General features: G+C 42.7%; 1 protein-coding gene across 4 annotated transcripts in view; it reads right to left on the bottom strand.

The window, feature by feature from the left end:
- Nucleotides 1-19,411, bottom strand: part of ZC3H13 (zinc finger CCCH-type containing 13) — a 230,261-nt gene that overhangs the window by 31,049 nt on the left and 179,801 nt on the right. For all 4 annotated transcript variants that reach the window (XM_029602891.1, XM_029602893.1, XM_029602890.1 and 1 more), the window contains exons 15-16: nt 13,672-14,739; nt 3,561-4,046 (exon numbers count right to left, since the gene is read on the bottom strand). In XM_029602891.1, coding sequence (XP_029458751.1) covers nt 3,561-4,046; nt 13,672-14,739 — 1,554 coding nt within the window. The remainder of the gene's footprint in view (nt 1-3,560; nt 4,047-13,671; nt 14,740-19,411) is intronic.

Genomic DNA, 19,411 nt, shown 5'->3' with positions numbered 1-19,411 from the left:
GTCATGGACCCCAGGACCTTGGAGTCTGAATCACCATCAATTTCTGGATCTGACTATGGAGCTTGGTAATCCTTTCCATGGTTATGAAGACCTTCCCTTCCGATTATTAAAGAGGGCATCCAGATAGCCCAAGGTCAGGGCGATACCAATTTTCTCTTAGCAAAAAGTATCAACCATCTGAGTTCCTGAAGGAGCTGGATCATTCTGGCTGTGAACGCCTGGATCTTCTTTGATGACTGCCCATATCAACCAGCTGTTGAGGTGGGGTGAATTAAGTTACATTCCTTGCAGAATGCCACAGCCACCACCACCATTATCTGGAAAAATAAAAAGTCCATGGAACTGTGGCTAGACCAAAAGGAAGTGTTCAAAACTGTAAATATCCCAAGAAAGCAAACCTGAGGAACTTCTGATGATCAGAATAAATTGGAATGTGGAGATAAGCCTCCTTGAGATCCAGGGAAGTGAGGAACTCTCCCCCTGTCACACTGCGTGAGATCACTGACTGAAATGTGTGGGGTTTTTTTTATATTTTATTTTTATGCAATTTCATTAACTATTACAAAGAACACTTTGATTTGAAAATAGGTTGTACAAAGAAAAAAAAATACAAGTAATCATTACAATACTGAAATACTCAGACAACCCCATATATTAACAAGAAATAAAGGGGGCAAAGAAAATATCAAGCAGACATCAAAGAATAAAGAAAAAGAAAAACTGAGAACCAGTTACATCATATTTACCGGTTCGATTACTGTGGAGAGTCTAATAGTGCACACAGATGGGATGGCTCGAAGAATATATAATTGATATTATATCTAACCGAACACTTACATGGATATCGAGGTAGAAAATTACCCCCCTTAGATTGTACCTTGGAACGCACTGGTAAAAATATTTTCCTCTGGATTTGGGTAACCCTTGTTAATTCAGGGTAAACCCAAATTTTTTGACCATAAAACAATAGGGAACGGTTACGAAGAAAGAAGCGCAGAGAGCTATGCTGGATATGCAAGAGCTCTTGCATATCCAGCATAGCTCTCTGCTTCAACGGCAGGGGAGAAAGACTGATACTTCACGCATATCCAGCATAGCTCTCTGCTTCAACGGCAGGGGAGAAAGTCTGATACTTCACTTTCAATGCATATCCAGCATAGCTCTCTGCTTCAACAGCAGGGGGAATGAAGAAAAGTGGATCTATATACAGATAACAACCAACAAGGACTGTATTACATAGTCTGGGTAAACAAATAAGCATGAGTTTAGCTTGCTTATTGCGGCGGTTACTACCCCTAACTAATTAAGCTAGATATTTCACTTAGATGCAGCTCCAACACTGCTCTCTGCATTAATGGTGGGGGTGGAAGGGAAATAGAACCAAAAGGTTACTAAGAGCCAAGAGTAACAGATAAGTATGAGAGGAAAAAAAAAGTGCGAAGCTTGCTGATGCAGACTGGATGGGCCGTTTGGTCTTCTTCTGCTTTCATTTCTATGTTTCTATGTTTTCGCCAGAGCACCTTGCTTTATTAAATAAGCCTTATGCTTTAATAAAACAAACTCCGGAGAAAATGGTTCCTCAGAAGAGGAACTCCCCTCCTCCAAGAGCTGCCACTTCTCCCCCAGGACGTGCACACAAGAAAGGGCCTGCTCCACTGGAGATAGCATTGGAGGACCCCAAACCACTTTCCAAACTCTATAACTGCGGTCTGAGCTACCTGCTTTGGGACATTATCAGAAATCTGCAACTGTTCTTTCTGTGCTATCAATGCTTTGTTCCTCTTAAAGCTTGTTCCTCTTAAAGCTTCCTTTTCCAGCTTTCTTGCCCCCAGGCAGTAAACACTGCCACGTCGTCCCTCCACATGCGGGACATTTTCCCCCGTGTTCATAAATGGATGCCAGTTTGATGCAGCCATGCAGCTTTCCCTGAAAGTCTCCATCTCAGAAACCAGCCACTTCTTGACTGTTGAAAGGAAAACAGAGTGGTCTGAAACAACCCCTTGCACCTTGAGGCTTACAGTCCTCCGAAATCCTCCTAAGTGCTCCTGAAGCTGCAGACACAGCACTGCATTAACCATACATTCCTGCCTCGGAACCCCTTTTTTTTTTTTTTTTTTTTTTTAAATAAGTCTTAAAGAAACAGGCTACCTAACAGAAAGGACAAACTGTAATACTTCCCTGTCTGACTACTTCTGCCTCCCAGGAACTGGGACAACACAGAGTTGAGGAGACAGTGGAAGAGGAGGAGGGGTTAGAGGGCTCAGCAAGTTGAAAAGAGTCTCCAACCTTCCTGCTCCTCCTCCTCTCAATCAGAGGGTGGAAAGGGGACCAAGAAGGCCCACTCCCACACCACCACGCAGAGATCTTCCAGCAGATGACACCTCTACCATCTGCTGGAGACAGAGAAATTTTGGAGAGGCTGCAGGTGGATCAGTTCTTTATAAGGCTGTTTCTAGCAAAGCTTTCTTTATCTCTATCTGCTAATAGGAGAGAAAAACTCATGTTTGGTTCTGTTAGGGATGATCAGGAATGAACTTCCAAAAAAAAATAAAGCACTAATCTTTACTACGTACCCTGAAAACACTTGCAATTTTCCTGATAGTTGTGTTTATTAATAAAGTGAGTGGTCCAAGATTATAAAATAGGGTCTTGAAACAGTGGAAATTAACCATACCATTCTAAGGATTAGAAAGCACTGGAAACCATCAAGGATTTTGCTCCCAGGACACTTAGGAAATCTAGCATTCCAATGAACTTAGTTCACAAAACACAAAGCAGTAAGAACATTCTTTGCTTCTTTAACTTCCTCTTATTTATTTATTTACAAGTTTTATATACTGCCTTTCCAAATGCGATCAGGGCGGTTTACATACTTAATAACAAACTAAAAACAACATAACCAATATAATAAATAAAGCTGTGAACAAATCTGCAAATTCATTTAATTACCCTTCTATCTGCAAACTTCAAAAATCAGAGAGTCAACTGGCTATTCCTTGACCCATCACTGAGAGACATTTATTGCTCTATGGCAATGGCTTTAAGGTCCCAACTGCACATTAAGGAGATATTTTTCAAAAAGGTTTAACTCATGTAAATGGACTTTTGAAAATTGCTATTTTTACATGTGTAACTCCTTTGAAAATTCACTTCATAGGGCTCAACTGTCAAAAGGTTTTATGCGCATAAATAGGCTTTTGAAAACAGCTACGATATAAGCTAGTTTTACATGAATAACTTCTTTGAAAATTACTTTTCTATTTAATCTATTTGAACTTTCTTATTGTAATTTCTCACCACGGGGAAAGCTGTGTGCAGAATCTGAAGAATATGTTACAGGCATTTCAATGTTGTACTGAAGTTATTAACTAATTTTCTTGATCAATCAACATTTTGTACAAATTACATTTAAGTATTTCCAAGTCAATTTTTGATAAATACTCAAGTTACATAAAGAGTCACTGCAACAGTGCAATATCCTCACCTTGGTTAAGGAACTGTGAAGGAAGGAATGAAATGGAATAAATTTACAAACCAGATTTTGCTGAAGGACATCTTACCTTCCGTGATCTCAGTCTTTTCAGTTTTATTTGCATCACTCATGCGCTGTAGTTCCAGCTCCTTTTCTGCTTTTACTTTCTCCAATGGCTCAGGGAGGAGGGAAACTAGTTCATTCTCTCGTTCAGCATCTCTCACCACCTTTGGTTCACTGCGTTTTTGCTCCATTAGGGGAGGAATATCAGCAATTCTCTCTCTGTCAGAGCTGTCTGGTGCTTGTCTCTCTCTTTCTCTTTCCAAGTCTCTCCTCCTCTCCCTTTCTCGTTCTCTGATTCGGTCTCGGTCCCTGGTCCTAGACCAGTCTTTCTCTGCATCTCTGTCCCATTCTCTCTGTCTTCCATCCCGCCTTTCTCGCTCCCGGTCGTGCTCATGTCGATCCCGTTCGGAAAGCCTCTCTCGGCTGTCAAATGACCCAGACCTGGAATGTCTTTGACGATCAGACTCTGGAGAACTTCTTCTTGAGCTGTGGCTTCTTGAATCTTGCCGATCTGGAAAACATTTTAAATAATAACTGTGTGATATTTATTTTATATTTATATAAAATGCATGAATCGCTTTACAGATTTCACCAGGAAACCTTTCAAAGCCATGTATATTATAAACAAATACGACAATACAATCATAAAACAAAAATAATACATGTAAATATGTTTCAGAAAATTTAGAAAACCCACTAACCAATGTGTTATTTGGTTCTATGTCTAGCCGCAGTTTGTTTTCCTTCAAAGATACCAGCTTAAGCATTACTTAAATCTCCTCATACATAAAGGAAATCAAATTTGTAATGCATACAAAATGTCAATCAGATGAACAATTGTATGGTCTCAAAACCTCATGTATGTTTTTGAACAATCCTTATGTTGGTCCAAAAAAAAGGTTAAATTTCCCCCAGGATAAACCAGAGTTCTGTACAATAAATTTGTACAGTTCAAATGTGGCACTGATAAGGCCACTGATCTTAACTCAGTTACTCTGACAAGCAGGGCCATATACTATTCTGACCAGACGAGTTATTAGTTCTTGACAGCTAAACAAGAGATGTATCAAGTTAGTCCAATGAAAAGGTATCACCTTATATATACTTGTTTTAATTAACCTTTATTTCTGTTCATTTAAGTGGACTAACACAGAAACCATACTGATTTAGGCAGGGCTATATTGAAACTATATGCCCAAGAACCTGATATATCACAAATACATTCAGAAATCTCTCTGATAACTTTTAAGGCCTCTACAGTTTGCCTTTTGGTATTTCTTAGATGTGTTATGTTTATACCAATTATTTGAAAACCATTGGGACAAAGACACACACAGATACACAAATACACATACATATACACATCTTTCTGCTTTTCAATAGGATCTGCCACCTTCTGGAATAACAAGTTTCTTGCAATGCATTATTTATTTATTTGATTAGAAGGGTGGGCAATAGTACCGTCAACTATTTTCCATCTAGATACTATGACACTATTTGAGGAATATATCAACATTTACTTACACATACAGATCAAGAATACCACTTATGGCAAAGTTCAATGACTCATGGGACTTTAAAATTAATTATTTATTAATTTAATGTGATCTACCATCTAATATGAATACCTCTATGCAGTATATAATAATCACATTTATCTTTACCCCAGGCCAGCAAATCTAAACATTTTATCTAATATAATTAAAATCCTATTCCAAATGAGAAATTAAAAAAATTGCAGCCCAAATCAATTTTTCTAATCCAGCCCTCCCAAAACCAACATACATCATCATACAATTAAAAAAATTGTCTCAAAAATGTTATTCCTAGGGGTTTCACTATTTTCTTCGTTCTTCACTGTAATCAGTTTTATACTTTCATAAGCAGTTGCTGAAAACTTCGCAAACAAATGAAGAGATTACTTACCTGATAACTTTGTTTTCCTTAGTGCAGACAAATGGACTCAGGACCAATGGGTTATGTGCTCCCTTGCCAGCAGATGGAGACGGAGTCAGGTTTCAAAGCTGATGTCACCTTAGATATACCCCTGCAGTGACCTCAGCCATTCAGAATTCTCTTTAAAAGCTATTGTGGATATACTATTGAAAAACTTGATTAAAAAATGGATGACCGTAACTGTACTCAACTAAACCTAAGTGCTGAATCCCAGCATTATTATAGATGCCCTGATCTAGGGATAGGGCGATGGCTTACCCGTAATCTCTTGGAATAGAGATTCACCTCATGGGCGATTCCTTGGCACTGTTCATGGGCAGCCGTGGGCGGGATGCGGAGTCCATCTGTTTACACTAAGGAAAACAAAATTATCAGGTAAGCAATTTCTCTATTTCCTAGTGTGTAGCCAGATGGACTCAGAACCAATGGGATGTACAAAAGCTACTCCTGAACAGGGCAGGAGGCTGCCCACGGTCCGGTTAGCACCGCCCTCGCAAAGGTTGTTTCCTCTTGGGCCTGGATGTCCAGGCGATATAAACTGGAGAAGGTGTGCAAGCAATAACATGTTGCTGCTCGACAGATGTTGATGGGAGACAGTAGCTTAGATTCTGCCCAGGATAATGCCTGGGCCCTAATGGAATGAGCTTTAACCTGAAAGGTTAATGGCTTCCCTGCCTCTACATAAGCTCTTGTGATCGCTTCCTTGATCCAGCAAGCTATGGTAGCTAGCAAATCTGCTTCGCCTTGTTTCCTTCCACCTTAAAGAACAAACAAGCGATCCGTCTTGCACAATTTATCAAAGATTTCCAGATACTGTACTAAAAGCCTACTGATGTTTAAGTTGCGTAGAAGGCGGTAGTCTTCCATGTCCTTGTGTCTATCTGGGGACGGTAATGAATTGGACTGATTCAAGTGAAACTCCGAGGCTACCTTTGGCGAGAAGGAAGGAACAGTGCGAAGATGTAACGTTCCTGGAGTCAACCGGAGGAATGGCTCCCGACACGACAACGCCTTTAGTTCAGAGACATGGCGGGCGAGCATATCACCACCAAGAATGCAGTCTTCAGCGTTAACAGGTGTAGGGACAGACTGCGCAAAAGCTGAAAGGAAGGCCCTGCTAAGAAGTCCAATACTAGATTGAGATTCCATAGGGGGATTGGCAACTGTAAGGGTGGTCTGAGGTGTTTAACCCCTTTTAGGAAACAGGCCAAGTCTGGATGTGCTGACAGGCGGGCTTCGTTCACCTCGCCTCTGAAACAGGAGAGAGCTTCTCCCTGGACCTTCAAGGAGTTGAGGGACAACCCTTTGTTCAGGCCATCCTGTAAAAATTCCAGAACCATTGGGATTTTGGTCGTCCAAGGGGGCACCCAGCGTTCCTCGCACCAGGCCTCAAATATTCCCCAGATCCACACATATGCCAAGGACATTGAGAACTTCCGCGCGCGGTGCAAGGTGGCAATTACTGCCTCCGAATATCCACACTTCATCAGGCAAGCCCTCTCAAGTGCCACACCATAAGACAAAACAGAGTTGGGTTCTCATGAAGGATCGGATCTTGCTGGAGCAGGTCCCTGTGCGGAGGGAGGCATAGAGGGCTCTCCACCAGAAGCCTCCGCTTATCTGCATACCACAGGCATCTGGGCTAATCGGGGCCACTAAAAGGACTAATCCTCTCAGGTGTTTGATCTTGAGAATGACCTTGCCCAGCAGAGACCTCAGAAAGAAGATGTACAGTAAATCTTCTGCTGGCCAGGTCTGATTGATTGATTATTAGTATTTATTAGTATTAGTATTAGTATTTTCCAGGTCTGAACCAGGGCATTGATCCCTTGGGAACGCTGATCTCTTCTGCGACTGAACAATTGGGAGACTTTCACATTGTGAGATGTGGCCAGTAGGTCGATGGACGGGAGGCCCCAGCAATCTACAAGGAGCTGGAAGGCTCTGGCCGCAACACCCATTCTCCTGGATCCAGACTCTCCCTACTGAGAAAGTCTTCTCTGACGTTGTCTTTTCCCACGATGTGGGTGGCCGAGACCCTCTGTAGATTTAACTCCTCTCATTCCATAAGGGGATCTATTTCCAGAGACACATGCTGACTTTTGGTTCCTCCCTGGTGGCTGATGTAGGCTACCGTTGTTGCGTTGTCCAACATCACATGGACCACCTGGCCCTGGAGTCTGTGGCTGAATTGTAGACACACTAATCTGACAGCTCGGGCTTCCAGGCAGTTTATGTTCCAGCATCCCTGGGTTGTCAATTCCTGACAGTGAGCTCCCCACCCTCGGAGGCTCAAAGTCATCATAAAGACAGGCTTACACCCTTGCTTAGGTGACCTTCCTGTAGCCACCACTGGAGCCAAGAACATACTTCCATCGGTAGGTGGAGGCAAATCGGGTGGTCTTGAGACAGCAGAGAGCATTGGAGTGGCTGCACGTGTGCCCTCGCCCATGGTACTATCTCCAGGGTTGACGCCATCAGACTGAGGACATGGAGATAGCTCCACACCCTGGGGTACATTGTGCTCATCAACCGACGCACTTGACCTATCAGCTTCCTTATCCTCGAAGGTGAGAGGAAGATTTTGTCCTGCTTGGTGTCGAACCGGCCTTCCAGATCTCTAAAGACTGGGCAGGCTTGTGGCTGATTTTGTCCGTGTTCATGACCCAACCAAGTTCCTGGAGCAGGGACGTGACTCTGCTGGTTACCTGGAGGCTCTCTTCCAACGACTTTGCCCAGATTAGCCAGTCATCCAAGTAAGGGTGCACCAGGATCTCTTCTTTCCTCAGTGCCGCCACCACGACCACCATAATTTTGGAAAATGTTCTGGTGGTGGTAGCCAGGCCAAAGGGCAATGCCCAGAACTGATTATGGCGGCCCAATACCACAAAGTGTAGGAAACGCTGGTGGTCTTGATGGATTGGGATATTGAGGTAGGCCTCAGAGGTCCAGGGATGTTAACTCTCCTTGCTGTACGGCCATTATGACGGAGCGAAGAGTTTCCATGCGGAAGTAAATTACCCGTAGATGACTAATGCTCTTGAGGATCCAGCATGGGGCGAAATGAACCCTCTTTCTTGGGTAGGATGAAATAGATGGCATAATACACTGTATTTTCCTGGGGTTTAGGTACCGGGGTTATAGCCCTCAAACTGAGCAGCCTTATCAATGTGGCGGGATGCTGCGAAATTCCAGAGCATAAACTTCTCATATGATATCCAGTACCCATTTGTCCAATGTGATCTCGATCCACTGCTGAAAGAAGAGGGATAGTCGACCCCCTATCTCCTCGTCCCGTGGATGGGTCGGCAAAACTTCATCCGGAAGTTCGAGCAGAACTTGAGCCTGGTTGATGGCTCCGAAGGGACTGAGACCTTCCCAAGGTCCGAGATGTCTGAAATGACAAGTTTCTGTAGGGCCAGAAGCACTGGGAGCCTCTGGTCCGACCCTTCATAGGTAAGGGGCACTGCGACCTCTTTTTATCTTCCAGTAGCCGAGGCACTAGAGATTCACCCCACTTACTGGCCAATTTTTCCAATTCTCTTCCGAATAGGAGGGATCCCTTAAAGGGCATCTTTGAGAGGTTTGCCTTACAGGTTGAGTCAGCTGACCAATTTCGTAGCCATAGTTGTCTTCTGGCTGCCTCCACTAAGGCCACTCCTCTGGCGGAGGTACGAACTAGGTCAGAGCTTGCATCTGCTAGAAAGGTCGCGGTGGGGTGTATCACCTCTCTGGAATCCGCCCCTGAGCTATCTGCCCCTCTCAAGAGAAGCAGGCATGAGTGAGCCACCAGGGCACCAAAGGACGCAATCTGAAGTGTCATTGCTGTCGCGTCAAAGGCTTGCTTAAGGATGGACTCCAACTGCCTATCGTGTACATCCTTCAAGGTCGCTCCTCCCTCCACTGGGATAGTTGGCTTTGAAACGGCTCAGACCAGGGCATCCACTTTCAGGAAAAACAGGCGTTCTCTGGCCATCGGGTCCAGCAGGTACAGGGCCTCCAATGCCCGACCTCCTTTAAAGCTGGCTTCCAGGGCATCCCATTCCAGGTCAATAAATTCCTGGATGGCTTCTAGCATCGGGAAATAGCAAGAGGCTTTCTGTGGACACACCAGATTGGGAATCTTCTTTGGTTCCGTCGTCAGAACTCCCAAAGTCTTCAGAGTGTGGAAGATCAGAGCCTGCAATTCATTTCTATGGAAAAACCGTAACATGGTCCGGTATGGCTCCAAGCCTGGAAGGATTTCCCCATCCTCCAATGAGTCTGTATCCCCTTCCTCGTCCATGATGTCTGGGTCCGTGTCAGGAATACTCTTGGTGAGGCAAGGCATGTCCCGAGGCATGCTGATAGGGCTGGGAGGGCAAGGCCTTCCCGGCTGGGGCTCGGTCCGGGCAGGGGCAGTAGCTGACTGCACCTGAATGAAAGCTTGAAGGCCTTGAAAGAATTCTACCCAAGAAAAGGCCGCTGGGTCCATACCTAGCCCAGGAGGAACTGGGTTAGGTGCCACTGAACTGCCCTCTCTCGAGGCGGATGCTGTCCCGGGATTACTCAGATCCAGGGTGCAGTCAGATAATGTCGTGGCTGACCCATCTTCGGAATGGGAGGCACCGGGCTTGGAGAAGTTCTGGGAATCCAACCCTCCCTAGGCCTCCTCACAGGGCTGACACAGAAAGGATTCTAGGACAGACTATGTAGCCTTAATATTGCAGGCAGTACAAAGAGTATCGCTTGTGCTTCTTTGATGTTGGAGCCAGTCAACTGTAACTTGTGCATTCAGCCGGCTAGTGCTTGGCCTCAAGCACACACAAATCCTCCCCGATGCGCATAAGTATAAGCGCCTTTATGCGCGAACATATGCATCCGGTTGTGCGCGAGCATATGCGTGCACTTTTGCACGTGGTTATGCACTCTGGTATGTGTGTGTTAGGTGCACAGTAGGGCTGACCCACACCGCATGTACCGACTGTCTATGGGGGAAAATGGTGCAGCACAAAACCGTGCTCAAGATGGTGCCACTGCGGCCTGCCATGTGAAGTGTTCACCGAGCCTGATGTGCGGCCTAGCCCGTCAGGGGGCTGCTCAACCCGCTCGGAAACCCCCTTCCCTTGCCCCTACGGGATTGGGAACATCGTCAGTATGGCGTGCCAAGCAAGGAGACCAGAGGAAAGACTTAACGAAGCCCTTCCACGTCTCTGAATCAGAGGAGTCCTTCTTTAACTTACCCGGGCTCAGCACTTACTGGCTGCGGGGGAGAGAGCTTTAGCTGTCACCTCCATACTCCGCTTCCTTTCAGCTGCTTCAGCAGCAAAGTCCACGCTGGGAGCCAGCTACCGGACCAAAGCACACCTCTGAAGGATCTTGGAAATCGTCTCAGGAATTCTCAACTGGGGGAGGGACCTTTAGGTATCACCGCAGAAGAGCAGGGCTCGATCTTTCTCCCATTTAAAAGGTACATTTTTCTTCTTCTAATGAGTACTACAAGCCTGCTGAACACCAATGCTGGTGTAGGGATAGCACGTCCACATCTGCTAGGAGCCAGAGATAATGGATGGCTGAGATAACTGCAGTGGTATATCTAAAGTGATGTCAGCTGTGAAACCTGACTCAGTCTCCATCTGCTGGCAGGGGAGCACATAACCCATTGGTCCTGAGTCCATCTGGCTACATGCTAGGAAAAAACAATTTAAACTGCTTCTGAAATTTCAAGTAGTCTTAAAAGAACTTTGTTCTATAGGGTAGGTGCTACACAATTGAAAGTAGAGTTGCATGCAGCAACCAATCTAGACTATCGCAAGCGCAGGTTTTAGTGGTTTTGAAACAGGCACTTGTTTGTCCAGTTCTAAAAAAGAAATGTGGGTTCCACTTGTAATACTGAAAAGAGGCTGGGATCTTAAGATCTTGATATGCAGACTTAAGACAACTTTTTGGAATACACAGAGTCAGAATATCGGTTACGTTCTTAAGTATTCAGGACTCATATTATGTAGATATTTATATGCAATAAGTAATATTTTGAATTTTATAAACTAAGAAATAGATAGCCAATTTAACTCCCAAAAAACTGGCATTAACAGATAATAGATCTTTTAACCCATCACCACTCTAGAGACAGTATTCTGGACCATCTGCAATTGTTTTACAGCAATCCCAATGAATCCCTGGTAAATAAACAGTGTTACAGTAATTTGATATCAAAGGCTAAAGTTTTAATATCCTGAACATGCAGCACACTTTGTAACTTGTGAATTAACCGAAGATGCAGAAAAGAGGTAGGAATCACTTGTGTGATTTGATTCTGCACTGATAATTTTACATCCAACAAAATGCCTAAGTTTCAAACTACCTCACTGTTGGAAAGTTCAATTTGCAAAACTAGAAGAGAGAATTGGATTAGATCTGATGATCTATAATTCCAATTGGTCTGGATTATGCTTTGATAGCCAAATAAGGATTGTGTTAAACACATTTAGCTTATTCATAGTTTGATTTGATCTGACATGAACTACCAGCTGGATGTCATCAGCTTAAAAAACAAAACACTGAATCCCCAAACTTGAATTAGAGAGGGCAGAGGTGCCACATGCAGGGCAAACAGGAGTTGGGAAAGAATGAATCCCTAAAATACTCTACAAGTTAAAATTCTTGGTTTGGAGCATTCAGTACTCCACACCACCTGTTGGGAACGATCTGTCAAAAATTATTTTAACCATAGAATGCTAGCTCTTTAAGGCCCAATCAGATAATCTATTCAGCAGTACATGATCAACACAATTATGCCAGTAAGTCGACCATGATGATCAAAGGGGCTTCATTCTGTTCAGCTTATGTTTTTACAGTATCTAACAATGCCAATAGTAACATCTCTGTACTAAATCCTTGCCTAAATCCTGACAGGATTGGATACCTTCTACCTTGGTAACATAAGCCAGTAATTGCTAGAATACTATCTTTTCCAGAATTCAATTTAAAAGATAAGGCTACAAACAGCTCTGTAACTAGCTAAAATGTTACAAGTGGAACCCACATTTTTTTTTTTTGGACAAACAAGTGTTTCAAAACCACTAAAACCTGCACTTGGGATAGGCTGCAAGACACTAATGACAATAGAAATGGTCATAATCCTAATTCCTTTATCGTCAGGATTTTAGATGGAAATGAGTCAAGAGGACACCTTATCACATTAATGTCCTTTACAAATCTTTCAAGACTAAATTCCTTAAATTCCTTAAGTTTACAAGACCCAAATGCACTAAACTACCCCACCTTAGATGTATTTTTAAATCAGTTCTTCTCAACAGTATACATGACTCAAATATTCATGTTAATTTTACCTACAAAGAAATTTTCCACAGACAATACTCCATGTTACTCAATTATATGAAGAGGAGTGTTTCTAAGCCCTTTTAGATCTGACATAATTATTATGGCCGACTTTCAGCAGATTTCAACCTCTTTGATAAGTAGCTATGCTAGTCTGACTACCTCGTTATACTGGTGTCCCTGAATTCACTTAATTAGTAAGGAATGAAAATAGTTTTTTCCATCGAAGATGTTCTATTTATTTATTCTTAAAAACACAAGGCAGAACCCTTAGGGTCTGTAAGAAAGTGTATTTCTTCAAACAATAACCTTTACATGGCTCATCAGGAATGTTTGCAGGCGAATATACTTTGATCATTATTTTATCCTTTACAAAGCCAAGTGCAAACACTTCACCGGAAAACAAACGTTTTATGAACAACTGCTAGAGGTAACTTTAATCAGAACATATCTACAGCCATCTAAATCCACTGAAAATGGAAAAAACAAGAACATTTTCTCCCTAAATTTTTTTCTAGGATATAAGGTTAATATTGAAGCACTGACTGTTTCTTTCTCTCTCATTCTTTGAGAATTTTTTCATAGGAATTAAGTTTTGACAGGGCGCCAGTCATGCAAAAGAAAAATAAGTGCTGTGGCATCTGCTAACAACGAGATCAAAATTTTATATAACAACTTTGATGTAGTTTAAAATTTTCATTACTAAAGGCTTACGATTTGGGGAAGAAGCTCCTGAAATACTGAACTTCTATGATACATTTTAAGCACCAAGTTAATTTACATGTTTTTCTCTTATTTAGTATTAGTTGCAGTACTGTATTTTTCTTGTGTTGATCCCTACAAATTCTCAGCAAAATTACCTGAAGATGTACTACGGCTTGGCTCCCCACGTTTCAGCTGATCAATTCGCGATTTTCGCTCCCCCATTGGTTCCATGCTTCGGTTTCTTTCTCTGTCCCTGGAGCTTCCATGCAAGAGCCTCTTCCTTGTGTTCTGATCATCCCCACTGCGATGTGTAGATTCGTTGGATGGCGACCGCAGGCGGCTTGAAGTCCGACTCTGATTGCTCCCAATGCTGCTGCTGCGTTTCTGATCGGCAGGTTTGCGAGGTGGAGGCTCTTCTACTATGGTAGGATGAGGTTCTGTCTTTTCCACTTTGCTTTTGTGTGACTTCTTGGGCAAGAGTTCAGTACTTGGATTTGGAGCAGTGGGCTCAGTGCGGTCAGGGACATCATCATCTGACCAGTCACTAAAAGTTGTCTCTTCTTTTTTTGGAGTTGGTTCTGCTATAATTTTCTCAATTACTACCTCAACTGGCTCCTCTTTCTTTGGAACTGCCACTGCTACTGTTGTTGGTGCTACAGGTACTGCAAGCACTGCTGGTGCTGTTACAGGGGGCGTTCTTGGGCCTTTTTTCTTTTTACTGTAAGGGACTACTTCTTCTTCAGAAATATCAGAATCTCCTTTGGATCGTTTGCGTTTCTTCTCTAGATTTTTCTTCTTTTGGCCCTTCTTTGGTGAAAAAACTTGAACTTCCTCTGGTGCAGGTTCAATGTTGTGCTTTTCCACTACAGTGTCTTCCTCCTTTTTCTTCTTTGTTGCTTTTTTCTGTGCTTTTGCCTTCTTCTTGCTCTCCTCATGCATTCGATCAGAGGTGTCATTTTCCTCAGCCTGATGAGGAACCACAGGCTCTTGTTCCTTTGGCCTTGAGCTTTCCGTGGTGTCAGCAAGGTGATCCCTGGTCTTATCAGCTGAAAGTACCCGCTCTTTGACCTCTGGCTCTTCACAACGCCGGGAGCTTTCCTTTCGCTCTGACTTCCGCTCTTCCTCTTTCCACCGGCTCTGCCTTTCTTCTGGAAGATGCACTGGGCTGAGACAGCGGGTCTCCTGAGGCCGGACCACTTGACTCAACACTCTGTGTTTTTCATCTACAAAAAGAAATACATATCCTAAATTTTTCAGCTAAACTGCATCACAAAGCATAAAAAAGAATATATGTCAAATGATAGATTCATCAATTTTATAAAAGTGAGAACACGTTTGCCTATAGCTCATAACAGTGATACCATATATAATATACAACATGGATAACAGTTTCAATATTAAGAACTAATTCAATTAACAGGAAAATTATTCATGTAGAAAAAGAAAATAGATAATTTTGTTTTCTGATTATCTTTAAAATAGCCAACACAGAGACATTTCATTCTTGATAATAATTTGCTGTGCTTCAGATTTCCATCCAGAGATGTTATTCTGCAATTTAGGAGACACAGGCGGCTCTTCTACACCACAATTTTTTTAAAGCACAGGCTAGGGCTTAAATTTTAAATATAAAATAAAAACAAATCAAGGTTTTATTGCTCTCTGAAAGATGAATGCCATTTATACAAAACATATGTAAAATTTAGGTTGTAAAGACTAAAGCATTGTTAAAATTAAGGACTTCTTTGATCATTTCACATCAATCATTTATTTTTCTAAACTGCATTTTTGCTCCCAAGTCAAGGAGGCTGAAATGCTTTGCTATGGTTAAATAGCATCTACAAGAGAAAAATTAAAGTGGCACTCTCTAGCTCTATACCCTCTTAAAAGGACAGAAATGTCTACAGGTTGGGACTATATTCTTGTTCCTTCCTCAGCTGTGCTACACATTCCTGAAATTAACATTTACAGAGAAAATAACTTTTGAGATGTCTCTTTTCAGGTAAGTACAGCACGGAGAAATTGGTTCTTATCTGAAAATTTCATTTTCTTGAGTCCAGTCCAGATGTGCAGGTTATACTTGCCAACCAGCAGATGGAGACAGATTAACAAGTTTGATGTCATTCCTTATATGCACCTGTGTTGACCTCAGCCTGCCATTATCTGTATCAAGCTAACTGTTTTAACAAGAGAGGAAACAGAAAGATAAAACTATTATACATTAAAATACTCACCTGCTAAGCAGAAAAAAAAACTGCAGAAGCATTCAACAATTCAAATTCTGACTGAAAAATTTCACATATTTGGCAGTACAGGGAGGGTTATGCACGGGTCTGACTGGACTCAAGAAAAGAAAAATATCAGGTAAGACGTAATTTCTCCTCTCTATTCATCCAGTCAGACCAGTCCAGATGTGTGGGATGTACCAAAGCTACTCCTGAATAGGGCAGGATATTGCCAAACCCGCTCTCAGGATCTTGGAAGTGAAGGACACCTCCTCCCTGACAGTCTCATCTAAACTATAATGTTTAGAAAAAGAATGCAAAAAAGACTAAGTTGCGGCTCTACAAAATTTCCGAAGGAGAAACAACTGCATTTCTGCCTAAGAAGTAAACTGTGCTCTCATGGAATATGCCCTCATTTGCCTAGGTAAAGACCTACTGGAATCTACATATCCTGCAGTGATAATATCCTTAATCCAACCTGCAATAGGGGCGAAGCTGCCTCACCTTTCCGTTCACTGACTTCCTAAAAGCATTAGTAACCTTGAGATACTTCAGAAGAACTCTTCTACCATTCAAGGTGTGAAGCAATTTATACTCAAGAGAAATCAGAATGATTACTAAAAGAAAAGATTGATTCACATAAAATTGAGTTACTACTTTGGCCAAAAAGGAGGAAGCATGCAAATCTCAACCATATCCTAAGTGATCAACAGAAAGGTTTCTCTGCAAGAAAGTGCCTGCAATCCTTCGAGCTGAGCAAATAGCTCCTAGAAATACTGTCTACAAAATAGTCAATTTTAGAGAAATATCCTCAAAAGGCTCAAAATGCAAGCCCAACAGAACATCAAATTCAGATCCCAAGATGGAATGGGAATTCTCAGTGGAAGCCTAATATATTTGACATCTATTAGGAAACGAGACACATCTGGATGCAAAGATAAGGGCCTGCCCAAAATGTCCCCTATAGCAAGTAAGAGTTAGAACCTGAACTTTCAAAGAATTAAGAGCCAAACCCTTTAAAAGGCCTTCTTGTAGAAAATATAGAACTACAGGCACCAAAACCTTAGAAAAAGCAAAATGTCTTTCCGCACACCAATGCTCAAAAACTCTCCAAATTTGCATATAGGGGCAGATTTTCAAAGCCTTACGGCGTAAATCCAGGAGGATTTACGCGCGCCGGACCTATTTTCAAAAGGCCTGGCGGCGAGCGTAAAACCCCGGGACACGTGCAAGTCCCGGGGCTTGGCCAGAGGCCTGTCAATGGCTGCTGGGCCGGGGGATTGCATGCCTGCAGTCGGCCGGCAGGTGTAACTTGTGAAATAAAGGTACAGGGTTTTTTTTTCGGGCTGCGGGGCGGAACAGGTAGGGGAAGGGAGGGGAAGGTGGGAGGGAAGGAACGGAGAAAGCCAGCTGGTCCTCCCCAAGTGCTCAGCGTGCACAAGGTGCACTAGTGTGCACCCCCTTGTGCGCACCAACCCCTGATTTTATAACATGTGCGCACGTACCTTTTAAATTCTGCCCCATAAGCTAAAGAATTTGAAGATTTTCTAGCCTTTAAAATAATATTCACTATGTTTGAGAATAACCTCTTAATTAAATGAGCCCAGACAAAATCAATCTGGGTCCTCATGCAGAAGTGGACTGGGAAGGAAGTCTCAACTTTGTGCAACTGCCTCACAAGATCTGTATACTACATATGCTGTGGTCAAGCCAGAGCCACTAGAATTACCAAACCTGGATGCTCCAAATTCCATTGAAGCTCTCTTCTTATAATAAGCCATGGAGGGAAAATGTACAGAATTGCTTCTGCCGGCCAGATCTGAATCAGAGCATTGAGACCTGAAGAACTGTTATCTCATCTGACTGAAATATCTTTCCATGTTCACATTCTTGAAGGATGTCATGAGATCTATCAAAGGAACACCCTCATCTAGCCACAATCTGTTTGAAGGCCCTCCTTGACAGGGACCATTCCCTGGGATTGACAAGATTGCAAATTAGAAAATTTGCTTGAATATTTTCCAGCCCTACTATATGTGAGGTCGTAGTTACCTTCAGATTCTTTTCTGCCCAAAGAAGCAGAAAATCCACCTCTAAGGAAACCTGAAGAAGTTTGGTGCCTCCCTGATAATTTCCGTATGCCACTGCTGGACATTACTCTGAATGCCTGACCCTTCAGCAGAGGAGCAAATTTCTTGATGGCCAAATGAATTGCTCTTGCCTCCAACTGACTTGATCATCCATTTCAACTCCTCAGGTGTCCACTGTCCTTGGGCTACCTGTCTTAAACAATGTGCTCCCCCAGCCTATCAGACTAGCATCCATCACCATCACCAGATCTACCCCTAACTCAAAATTTCTGTAGTTCAGCCACCATCGCAAGCTTAATTTGATAGGATGCAGTATCGACAGTCTCATGGAATAATTCTGAGATTGGAGATTCTGCCTGGAAAGCAAAGTTCTTTGCAGAGGCCTCCAGTGAGTGGGAGATAACTCCAAACTGCTGAGTTCCTGGTGGACAACAATGAATGATTCTGATGATCTAACGTTTGCATTCTTTATTCTGTTAGCCAAACTCAATCTACTTTTGTGTCGAACAGAACTCCAAGATACTCTAGAGTCTAAAAAGGTTGTAGATTGCTTTTGGAGAACTTTATTATCCACTCAACTCCTGCAAACAAGCAACTACCACCTGGGTGGCCAAAGTACTTTCCTGAACTGACTTTGCCCTTACTAACCAGTCATCTATCTACATAGAAACACAGAAAATAGAAATGACAGCAGAAAAGGACCAAACAGTCCATTCAGTCTGCCCAGCAAGCTTATGGTAGTACCTGCCATGCTTACAATTCAATCCCTTACTTATCCGTTTCCCAGACCATAAAAGTCAGGATCCTTGTTTACTGCTGTCTGAGTCCAATTCCCTGTTACCCTCTTGCCGTTGAAGCAGACAGCAATGTTGGAGTTACATCAAAAGTATCAGGCTTATTGGTTAAGGGTAGTAACGGCCGTATCAGCAATTTACCCCCATGCTTATGTTTCCCCAGACCGTAAAAGTCAGGGTCTTTCTTGGTTGCTACCTGAATCCAAGTCCCCTTTTCCCTCTGCCATTGAAGCAGAGAGCAACGATGGAGTTGCATCAACAGAATGAAAGCTAATTGGTTAAGGGTAGGAAGGTTGCACTAAAATCCCTTCCTTACATAGCACTGCTGTCACGACTACCATCACCTTTGAAAAGGTTCTCTGAGCCATAGCCAAGCCGAACTGAAGGGCCTGAAACTGAAAATGTTGCCCCAGAATTGCAAATCGAATGAAGTACCAATGATCAGCCTTATCAGAATGTGAAGAAAAGCCTCTGTAAGATCCCACAAGGTCAGGAATTCTACCTTTCGCACTGCCAAAACACCAACTTCAATGTTTCAATCCTGAAATGAGTTGCCCTCATTTATTTGTCTCTTGGAACTGGGACTACTGCCTTCAATTCTAGTAGCCTTGCAAGCGTTGCTCCTACAGCTTCTGGCTTTCTGGTGGAGTGGCGGAGAAAATCATAAAAGTGACTGAAATAGGAAGGGAGAATTCCAAAATGTATCCATTTTGTATGATCAGTTGTAATTTGAACCCATCTCTGATTACATGACAACAGACAGCCACTTCTCTAGAAAGGGGAATA

The sequence above is a fragment of the Rhinatrema bivittatum genome, chromosome 5, assembly GCF_901001135.1.
Source record: "Rhinatrema bivittatum chromosome 5, aRhiBiv1.1, whole genome shotgun sequence".
Classification (NCBI taxonomy): Eukaryota; Metazoa; Chordata; class Amphibia; order Gymnophiona; family Rhinatrematidae; genus Rhinatrema; species Rhinatrema bivittatum.
Note: the sequence above shows the minus strand (reverse complement) of the source record. Positions and strands in the feature narration are given on the sequence as shown.